This window comes from Amia ocellicauda, chromosome 8 (genome assembly GCF_036373705.1).
Source record: "Amia ocellicauda isolate fAmiCal2 chromosome 8, fAmiCal2.hap1, whole genome shotgun sequence".
NCBI classification, from domain to species: Eukaryota; Metazoa; Chordata; class Actinopteri; order Amiiformes; family Amiidae; genus Amia; species Amia ocellicauda.
Genome location: NC_089857.1, coordinates 15,438,610 through 15,450,013, shown reverse-complemented (window position 1 = coordinate 15,450,013; position 11,404 = coordinate 15,438,610). Strand labels below are relative to the sequence as shown.

Here is an 11,404-nt window from a genome sequence, read left to right as displayed (position 1 = left end):
GTGTGACAGGGGGCAGACCTATAGCCTGTTTCAATTTCTACTTAATGCAAAAACATTAAAGACTATCTATGTATTTCAAACAGTACTGTATAGTGATCATACAGTATGGAAGGTGAAGTAGTTAGTGGGACACAGGGAGAAATTCAATATTTAACAACCTAATTGCATTTTAACAGTATTTGTTTATAAGAAAAATGAAAATGTTTAGACAGCTTTTATTTTCAAGGTCAATTTCATTACACTTGTGTAAAAAAGCCCATGCACAAACAAAAAATTATAGAAATATAAAGGATTGGAATTTATATGGACAATAGAAATATTGAATTAATACAATATAAGTATAAGTTATTAGTTAGAAATAATAGTTATCAGGTAAAAAAACATGCAAATAAAGACATCAAAACAACCAGAAAATAAATGAATTTGAATTTATATAGTTATATATATAGTTGCATATGCCAATAAAGTCGACAGTTTGGATTCAGACATATGCTGCCTTGATAAATATTTGTAAACCATTTCAGAACAAACACACCCACAAGCTTCATTTAAGGTCTCGCAGCAGCAGAAATGTTAGCCTACTGATTAATAATTTACCACACTTAAAAGCAAATGCAAAGTATTAAAAGCTGTGCATGTAAAATTACTTTTCAGTACTTCTATTAGTCCTATTAAGAAGTTCTACATTGAATAATCATTGTAAAACATGAAATATCATGTACTGAATTCACCCTATTTCAGAATTTGACAGCTCGCCAGGAAAATGTGACTTAAGGAACTAAGGTTTTAAGAGAATCTAACCTTGGGCGACTCCACTAAATCAGATTGTTTTTGTTACCATATTATGTTTTTTTAAGCATTCTCACACATTTTATTTGTGTTTCGTATTTAAGATTAGTATGTTTCTAATCATCATCCAGTTTGATTTGCAGCCAAATTATTCTTGGATTGTAAGGGTTTGTTTTGTATGTATGTATCCATTTACTTTTTGTCACTACTGTTGAGAAACTAACTACATGAGACACATTTTTGTTCCCCAGTCCCATTTCATCATTACCATTTCTTCTTTTTAATCTTCTGCGTGACCACTAGCTGAACGTGGTCCATTCCTACAAGCCATGGGACTGTGACTTTTTAAAAGAAGAAACAAACAGACTGTCAGTAAAGGGTGGAATGGCAGTTGCTATACAGGGTAGTTAGCTTTTGAACTTTTCACTTTCATAAAAAGCATAGGCAGCAGGAACGGGGAGGCTGAGCTCACAAAATATCAGTTCTTCTCTGGTTCCCCAGCTGCAGATCCCTCTGGCTTACACTGACAAACTGCATTTTAGTTGTGGCCAGCTCAGCTCCACTGTGTAAAGCCACAAGGCCTCCATGTTATTAATTTTGCTTCATTTCTAGAAGTTAAATGAAAAATAATATCCAATCAGTTCCCATGGGTCATAGCAGATCTATACTAAGGCGTACAGTAGACACATTTTTGGAATTGAACTCTTCTTTAATTCATTCATCTGATTCTGAAAAAGGGTGAAAATGAAAATGATGGTTTCAATGCTAAAAATGATTAAAGTCTGTTATGAAATCTACAGGACTGGGGCTCTCTGGGAAAGGGTTGGATGTCTTCCCTGCAGGGAAACAGTAGTAGAAAGCACAAATTATGCAAATTTGAAGATGTTGGGCTGCTGCTGGAATCTGCCTACACTTTTCATTACAGATCCAAGCATTTTGTAAAGCTTTTCTCTCACTTACTTATTGTTTAGATCAGTGGTTCTCATTGATTTATTTTACTATTATGGCCCCACAATAAGTCTCATTATCCCCCCAGTTATGAAAAGCTCTCCTACATTCACAGCCCAAATCCTACCCCTGATATATTGTCCCATCTTCTGCCTAAAGAGTCTAAAACACTAGGGTTGAAGGCATGAGATAAACTGAAAATAAACCTGGCAAATTTGCATTTGTTTTTCTATTTTATTTTTGACCTGCAATAACACACACTGCACATGCTACTCAAATAAAGACACGGTGGGTCCTGGCACACGAATGTACAATGTGCTTCAATTGGTCCATTACCTTGCCCATGGTTCCTGGTGATGTCACGGGGCTATGGCCATTATTAATGGTTCATTGCCCTGCTATTTGTGCTAACAGCAGGAGACCTTATTGGAAAGAGAAACACAAACATAGCAGTTATTGCAATTTTGTTTTACTATGTTTAACATAAAACCTGAGCTTGCTTGAGTATGGATCCCATTCAGAAAGCTTCTTCATAAAGGCCCCTCGTGAAGCATTGCCAGGATTCCCCATCATGCATTTGTAGAACAAAAAATAATAATAAAAGACTCTCTTTTTGAATGGTATATTTAAATTCAGTGTTTGATTGAAATTGATCAAAGTTGCTGATTTAGGAGAAGAATGCATATAATTCATGATATACTTTGAATTGAATTATTTTCCTTCCTGAGTCCTGCTTTTGCACTTTCAAATAAAATTAAAATAACTGTATTTGACATGTAAAGGGAGAGCGAGCACTTTACCTAATGGACTGTACTCTGGGAATCAATTTTCTAAGTGCTCTTTCAGGACAGATGAAAACCCAGTATACTGGCAATCAAACCTCTCAGCACTGCCGGGCAGCACAATCAACACAGCATAAAGCTCTCTGCCATGTTAGTATTAATGTAAACCAGAGTGTTAAACGAGGCACAGTCTTGAAATGACACACCACACTTCCCAACACAACATTCAAACCATTACATTTCTAACATACCTAAAAGATGCCATATATCAGTTCGGATTTTTAATGCAATTCAGTAAAGAATAATTCACATTTATTTTGGGACCAATCTATGAATGTTCATCCGTACAGATCTCCAGACACCTATGGATAGACCATAGTCATGCATACTCACTTGTTCAACATGTCCAATAACTGTAGTGTCTGTCTGCTCTTCTTGTGCTGGCTTCCATACAGCACCGTCTGAATCTCTAGACACTGGGGTGGAGTTACAGTTTGAGCATCATTACATGAAAATAATCTTATAAGCAAGCCAGCAAATAAAACAGGATCTATTATTAGAGATGAAAAGGAATTGTTTGTTCTTTGCCATTTTATTTGATGTCATTAGTCAATTACAAGTGTTGTCAATAAGTGTTGGAGGGCTTTTGTCCATCCTTCTGTAAAGCTTGCCATAGTAATTATGCATGACTTCCCAATGCTTATGCAATGCTTTGACTTAATCAGGCTATGGTTTTACACAGTGATTTACAATCTCTCTATGCTTCACCTTCACATTTTACTGTGCTTTGCTAAACATAATTTTTCAGTATTAATTTTCTAATCATCAGGGACCAGATAGAGACAAAACCTTAGACTTTAGGACAAGTTCCATGTTCAAATCTACTAAGATAGCAGAGCCCAAACCATTTAAATAAGGCTAGTATACACCACTGAATTCTGTACTATTCTGGTTGGATAGGGTATTGTGTATTACCGATCACATACAAATATGTCTATTGCAGAATTGTGTTTATTGTACTCATACAATCACTGTGTCCATTGCATCTCTTGTACAAAACATTGCAGTCTTCCAAGCCTCAGTAAAAGTTCGAACCTTTTTGAGCAGTTGGTAGGCCTTCTTCACCTCTCCTCCAGCGAGGGTAAGGTTGCTCATTAGACTCAAGGCATCGGCCACTGAATCACTGTAGTCACTGAAAGCTTCCTGTCTGCTCTTCAGTGTACTCTGGAGGAGGTCCAGTGACTGCTGTGAACGCAGAGAATCATAGGATTTAGAAAGCTACAACACTGTACAGAAACCTGGCCAAGAAAAGGCACAAAAAGACAATTTATAAAAGACGAATTTGGCAAATATAGCTCACAACATACTCACTTGTACATCATCGACAAAATTTGCAAGCATTTAAGTACCTGCTGCCTTCCTGTCTGTATCAGCCAGCTGGCGTAGCCATCCACTGCTAGGAGTGTCTGTGGAGAGTCTGCTCCACGCACATTGCCATAAGTATTTATGCTTTTCTTGAAATACTGTTCCGCTGGCTCTGCAACAAAAAGCAGATAACATCTAACATGTGAAAAACATACTACACTTACATTGCTAAAGGATAGTGGTAGTGATCACAAAGTTAACATGTCTTCAATGGGTATTGCAAACATTCCTCTTAATTCAGTGCAAAAACACAGACCTTGAATGAGTCAGAACTTCATTATGTTGCAAAATCAAATACATTTTCAAGGACCACCAGTGCAATCCAAAACAATTATGATGGCGAAAAGAAGTCACAAATAGAGGATTAGATCAGCTTTAGTAGGTGTGCATGATCATTTCTTTGAGCTAATGCTTTTCAGAATAGCGTCAGTACAGCCGTACCATTGAATTTTGCTTTCCCAGCTGCAGCATAGGCATTGGCCAGCAATAAGGCTGCTTGTGCTGTTTCCACACTGTCCTTGAGCTGGGCTTCAGCGATGGAGTGAGCCTGGAGGAATTATAACACAGGTGAAACAAGCAAGCAGGTACTGGGTTTACTTAGATATGAAGAAAAACAACCAGGTTGATTGCCGATCTTACAAAAATATTTTGATTGTGAGAGCACTTGAGAGAAGTATTCTAGATCCTGCATAACGAAACTCTGACCATCAACCCAATGGGCTTCATCTAAAGAATGAAGGAAACAAGTATTAACAATGAGGAAGTTATTTGAAGAAATGGGCAGGGACTTCTATAGAGATGGGGGTGGGAGTCAGGAATATGTCACCCCGTCATGTCGTTGAAGCAGACTCCCTTAAAAAACAGCTAGTTGAAATCATTGGATCAACTATGTATTAGTAGTATGCAACAAGAGGCCTCCATGTTGTCTACCTTCATTTATGTAAATATATAGGCTAATCACTTGGTCAAATTAACCAGTCTGTCCTTTTACCCTGTTCTTAATGTATTGGTACCCTGCTGGACTGCTAGCCTGCAGGATAATGGCTGGGCACCGTTTTGTTAGGACAAAACTTCACGTTGAGACCACAAACTCTGCTGCAGTACAACTTATGCGCCCTGTTGCAGAACAGCAGAAACAGTGGCACTTTGACCCAGGCCCTTCCAACTTATACAGAGAGGGTTGCAATGGGGTTTGTAGTTCAGTGGAGTTGGAAGGCTGGGCCATGTTGAGTGCTGCTGAGGTGACACTGAAATGCTGTCATTGACTTGTGGTCAGGATGTCTAGATCGTGTGGTTGCACTCATGATGTGTATTGGGGCCTTGAGAAGGAGAGCTATCAAGAGATGCCACATCTGATATAGGTGCTACAAAAGCACAATGCAAGGGGGCTGCTCTTCTTCAGAAAGAAAAACCTCATCCTTATTTCTATGTATATACATGTCTGGGTTTTTTAGTTGTTTTTTTTACAAGTACACAGAGACGTGGGAAAGAAATGAAGAGCTTCTGGTCTTATAAGGGAGCTTGACTGTCTGTACCTGCAGCAGGTATTCTATGGCCTCCTCATGCCTGGCTCGCAAACGTTCTGCTTGTGCCATCTCCTGGTAGATGCCAATCAGCTCTGGACTGTCAGGTCCTTGACTGTTGCTCACACTGGAAGCGGCTCTTTGGAAGTGCCCCATGGCAGACGCCGGCTTTCTCTGCAGCATGGCAACTCTACAGGACAAAGCCACCCGAAAGACACTCAATAAGAGGATCATTCTCCATGTTTTCCAAGGCAGGAAGTGTGTTCTCCAGGATGTGTGGTAGCCCTGCAAAATGTCCTATCTTCTTTCCTACCTCAGTGTAACATATACTAAATAAAAACTGATAAAGCAGAATGATAACATATTCAAAGTGCTTTTTCCCCAAAATGTAACTACTTTGTAATTGCATTTCATTATATATTTAGCACACATCAACATTTAATGTGTGCATACACACACACACACACACATACACTCACCTAAAGGATTATTAGGAACACCATACTAATACTGTGTTTGACCCCCTTTCGCCTTCAGAACTGCCTTAATTCTACGTGGCATTGATTCAACAAGGTGCTGAAAGCATTCTTTAGAAATGTTGGCCCATATTGATAGGATAGCATCTTGCAGTTGATGGAGATTTGTGGGATGCACATCCAGGGCACGAAGCTCCCGTTCCACCACATCCCAAAGATGCTCTATTGGGTTGAGATCTGGTGACTGTGGGGGCCAATTTAGTACAGTGAACTCATTGTCATGTTCAAGAAACCAATTTGAAATGATTCGACCTTTGTGACATGGTGCTTTATCCTGCTGGAAGTAGCCATCAGAGGATGGGTACATGGTGGTCATAAAGGGATGGACATGGTCAGAAACAATGCTCAGGTAGGCCATGGCATTTAAACGATGCCCAATTGGCACTAAGGGGCCTAAAGTGTGCCAAGAAAACATCCCCCACACCATTACACCACCACCACCAGCCTGCACAGTGGTAACAAGGCATGATGGATCCATGTTCTCATTCTGTTTACGCCAAATTCTGACTCTACCATCTGAATGTCTCAACAGAAATCGAGACTCATCAGACCAGGCAACATTTTTCCAATCTTCAACGGTCCAATTTTGGTGAGCTTGTGCAAATTGTAGCCTCTTTTTCCTATTTGTAGTGGAGATGAGTGGTACCCGGTGGGGTCTTCTGCTGTTGTAGCCCATCCGCCTCAAGGTTGTACGTGTTGTGGCTTCACAAATGCTTTGCTGCATACCTCGGTTGTAACGAGTGGTTATTTCAGTCAAAGTTGCTCTTCTATCAGCTTGAATCAGTCGGCCCATTCTCCTCTGACCTGTAGCATCAACAAGGCATTTTCGCCCACAGGACTGCCGCATACTGGATGTTTTTCCCTTTTCACACCATTCTTTGTAAACCCTAGAAATGGTTGTGCGTGAAAATCCCAGTAACTGAGCAGATTGTGAAATACTCAGACCAGCCCGTCTGGCACCAACAACCATGCCACGCTCAAAATTGCTTAAATCACCTTTCTTTCCCATTCAGACATTCAGTTTGGAGTTCAGGAGATTGTCTTGACCAGGACCACACCCCTAAATGCATTGAAGCAACTGCCATGTGATTGGTTGGTTAGATAATTGCATTAATGAGAAATTGAACAGGTGTTCCTAATAATCCTTTAGGTGAGTGTATATATATATATATATATATATATACACACATATATATATATAACTAACAAAAGGATTCAATCCAACACCTCTTTATCTGTAATTAACAAAAGCTACCTGCCCAGTGCCTGAGCCAGGTCTTTCTCAGAGACCTTCTGGACTTGCACATTGCCCACATGGTGATACTCCCCATAGATCTTCTCTGCCTTTTGAAGGTTCTGAAAAGCCTCTGTCAGAGTAAAACAGTCAAGGAGGAAATTCATTTGATGAATTTCTTTGAACACCTTTTGTGTCAGGAATCTGCTTCTACCTTGTGCACATCCTACTCTTCTGACTGGAGTGTCAAGTGTAGCTCTGACAAACTCTGTTATAGAGGGTGATCAGTGCCAAAAATAAAGATGCACGTGTAAATCATACAACCTTATTTTGGCAAATATATACAGAAATCCATACACCTTCCTAACTGAGAAATGTAGGCTTGTGGTAAAGGACTTAAGGAGACAGCTTTCAAGTTCTGTGTTTTACGATACAGGCCTGTGCTCACAAAAGACACAGATAACACATCCATGCTGGAGACCCCCCCCAACTGACATATGGGTTGCCATGCCCATCTCCACAGAGACTAGCACCACATCCCAATTGAAGATTTCTTTTGTGAAACACAGACATTCAAGGTACTATATATATACCATAGACCAGGGCAACAAACCCAAATACAAACGACATGCTGCTAACAGAAGTGTTACTGAGCTTCTTCCTCAGTTTGATAACAAACCATAAAAGGTGACTTAAAACTAACTTAATGACACTTAAGTAAATCTACCTCATATTTAGTCTTAAAAGAAAGAGCATTAGCTAAAACAACCATTGGACCTTTTATATTTCACATACAATGCAACATTAACATTTGATAAGAGAATTATTCACACATCCTAATTTATCCTCCACTGACATGGTCTTCACACCAGCCCCCCCTGGAATTCCAAGAAGACATTACCGAGAAGGAACACCTGGCTTGGTATGGTATCAACTGTAAGGTCATGCTTTGAGGGACTTGATAATGTAATTGATAGCACTAAAACTTGACAATATAGAGAGTTAGAAACTCTAGGTAACATTTGAACAATTTTTCACATTCCTCCAAGCCATCACAACCCCTACACATTATGTAGGAATCAAAGGAGTGGAATGGCAAAGACTGCTTAGATTCGAATTTCAATTTTATTACCCCAAACCTGACCAATCAGAAGTTTGGAAGGAAAGAGATTTGAATCTCTTTTTCTAAAACAGGACTACATATAGTGTTTTGCATATGATATATCGGCCAAAAGAGATACACAGGAGAAAGGATATTTCTTCTGCATGAGGTGAGCCACTCCAATGCTGTAGTAGGTTGTTAGTAGGGTTTGAAGCATTGCAATCTTCTCCTCTTCCAGCTCTGGGAGCTGTGTGGCAGACAGGAGAATATCTCTGGCAGTTTCAGCATGCTGTCTGGTTTGAGCAGGAAGTCCTGTTCAATTTATAAAAGGGACCGTTTAGTTTGCATTGTGTAACAGATGTCAAAAGGGTAATGGAATTCCCCGTAGTAAAATATTTATGTTAATTAAGTACTTTTGTAACTTTACTACATTTCATGATATATTTAGCACACCATGATTTTATGTTCCAACACACAGAGAAACACACATGAAACAGCACTCACATGTATCACTAGACATATTACAGCCACTGTAATGAACAAGGTCAGTACCTCGAAGCTGCAGGTATCCATGAGCTACATTGGCCAATGACTCCGCCAGACGCCAGTGGCCATCCCCGTACACCAGCCTGGAGAGAGCGACACATCTGACCAGTGCCATCATCGCTTCTGACACCTGAGTCAAACCACGAGACAGGGAGTTTAAACAGAAACATCTCATTACTGAATGGACCCTATGAATTAGCTGCATACCAGCATTAGACATTAGTTAATAAACCCTAGAAGCACACTTCTCCTGACATCAACAGCATCTCCACATGTCTCTTGCTTAATTATTATACAATTTGTTAATAACAGGCATGGGTTTGATGTGTACCTTATGGTTTTTAATGAACTCTTCACAAGCAGCGCGGGTGCTCACAAGTTTCTCCGCTGGGGTATGACTGGCATCTTCCCAGGGGGTTCCCTCATCTCTCCGGGGTTGTTCAAGGACACTTCTCGTTGAGAAGCCATCCTGACTGCACCTTTCAGTTGGAATACATTCGCTGCTTCTGCTGGTGTCCTCTGCCCTGAAAAATGTCATATGTATTTGTAGTTTCATAAAGGCAACAGAGTACAGGCACCCTCTCCAAATATATATTTTTTCAGACATGTTTGTTTGCTAAAGTATTCCTGATATTATTGAACTAGTTAACACAAACAATGCTGCCAACTGACTATCTCCTCTGTAATGCAAAAGGGAGAGTTGTAGATCCAGAATTGAATGCATACCGGTCTGCTTTCACACATCGCATACGTTCTCATCACTGCGTCACCACACTAAACTCTATTAGCAAAATGTATTGTAATTTTTAGGGGAATCACCAACATTTTGAGATATTTGGGGGGGAGAGTGTGCTGCAAACATTGATAAAATGTTACATTTAGCCCCACACACCAACAACCAGACAGGGCAGGTCAAGCTAGGAGAACCAGACAGATAGACCTGTCATCCACGGGCGCCTGAAACATGGCAGAAAGCTAAAATATTGAACGCACTGCTTCTATTTTACCCTTTGTTGCACTGTATTTCCTTGAATCACTGTAGTCAGTCCTATTTTTACATTTTTACATTTATCTCCAGTATGTGAAACCCCTGCCCCAGCATCAGGTGGATAGTTAATGTGTCTGCTTCCCCAAGACATGTGTTCTCACATGAGCTTTGCATTTGCTCATACCTTTGTAGATCCCAGGCCTGTGCTCCCCAGGAGGCAGTGGGGATCCTTACAGCAGATGTATGCATTCCTCGGCACAGTCCGGTTCACTTTGATGATCCGAAATGGTCGGCCTGCTACACCGACCTTCACAGCTCTGGAAGAGAAACCACCTCAACTCCCCAACAAACGGTTTCCAGGAGCCTGCACAAGCACCTGTATTATTAAGCATAACCTCTTTTTATTTTGCAAAACCCTACTATTTTTATTAGCCTTAATAGTGTCTTGTATGTTTTCATTACATGTGTTGAATGTGTGAAACATAATATTGGTGGAGACAATATAAAATCCTGTCATGACTCAAAGTCCAAAATGTGCAGTGTATTCAAATATGAGGTTAAATGCTCGAACAGCAAGCGGAATAATTACATAAACACGGACTTTCCTACTGTTTTAAATGGCTGACAGCTCGTTTCTGTAAGTATACTAAGAGACACGAATATGTCCTCAGTAAAACGACATCGATAACTGCGCCAGCGTTGGCCTTTGCGTCTCTCAAGTAGCAAAACGAATAAAATGCGGATTGCACCTGTGTAGCCATGCTGCTGCAAACGTATCTTCTTCTCAGATCAAAACACACGTATGTCGTACTATGTATGACAGTACAGTCAAAGCAGCATTGGTACACAGATAGCTAGTGTTTTATTTTCATATGCAGACTTCTTGTGCTGCACTCACCGGATCCGACCCTGTTTCGCAGATGCTTGTCTTGGTCGCGATGGCAGCAAAAGGCGGGGCCTAGAGAGACCACGTGTTACACATCCACTCGATTTGCATAACACGTGTGCTTATATTATAGTCACAATACAGCATCTTAATTGCTAACTAGGATGTAAACTTTGTGAAGATGCTTCACCTGTCGCAGGATATACGGGATATGCATTATTTTAAGGGTAGTATTCAGGTTATATCAATGATAGTTTGTAATCGTGGTAAGTGGTAGTAGTACGAATTTAGTTCAGGTTAGTATGCATCAGAAATAGTATGTAAAAGTAAGTACAATTAATTAATCAAGCTGTTTGTACATCATAACCTCTTTATGAGATGCAAAAATAAGCACAGTAAGGAAAAGACAACGTGTGGCAGATTAAGTGTCATTAGGAAATAAGAAATGGGCCAAATATGAGGGTGGCACTTTTGTCCCCTACAAGAATAAACTGTAGTGTGGTACCATGGTAAAAACGTGATCAAATATGGTAGTGTATTATGGTGTGACATGGTACAATTGTGTTAAAGAATCTGGTACAAATGTTGTAAAATCATGGTAACATACAGTGTGACATTGTAAAAATATGTTAACGTATAGTATAA

At 39.9% G+C, this 11,404-nt stretch overlaps 1 protein-coding gene across 4 annotated transcripts; it reads right to left on the bottom strand.

The window, feature by feature from the left end:
• Window positions 1–223: 223 nt before the first annotated feature.
• Window positions 224–10,847, bottom strand: LOC136755509 (tetratricopeptide repeat protein 23-like). Of its 4 annotated transcripts, none has more exons than XM_066712151.1 (13): window positions 10,772–10,847; window positions 10,058–10,190; window positions 9,217–9,409; window positions 8,892–9,015; window positions 8,495–8,651; window positions 7,259–7,378; window positions 5,480–5,657; window positions 4,386–4,491; window positions 3,929–4,056; window positions 3,615–3,764; window positions 2,913–2,995; window positions 2,074–2,159; window positions 224–1,397 (listed from the first exon to the last, which is right to left on the bottom strand). In XM_066712151.1, the coding sequence occupies exons 2-12, from the start codon at window positions 10,120–10,122 to the stop codon at window positions 2,117–2,119; spliced, it is 1,347 nt and encodes a 448-aa protein (XP_066568248.1). In that variant the 5' UTR covers window positions 10,123–10,190; window positions 10,772–10,847; the 3' UTR covers window positions 224–1,397; window positions 2,074–2,116. The 4 variants fall into 4 exon arrangements, with proteins under 4 accessions (XP_066568248.1, XP_066568249.1, XP_066568250.1 ...); XM_066712152.1 differs by having other exon boundaries at window positions 224–1,130; XM_066712153.1 differs by having other exon boundaries at window positions 10,058–10,237; window positions 10,772–10,823.
• Between the last annotated feature and the right edge of the window lie 557 nt (window positions 10,848–11,404).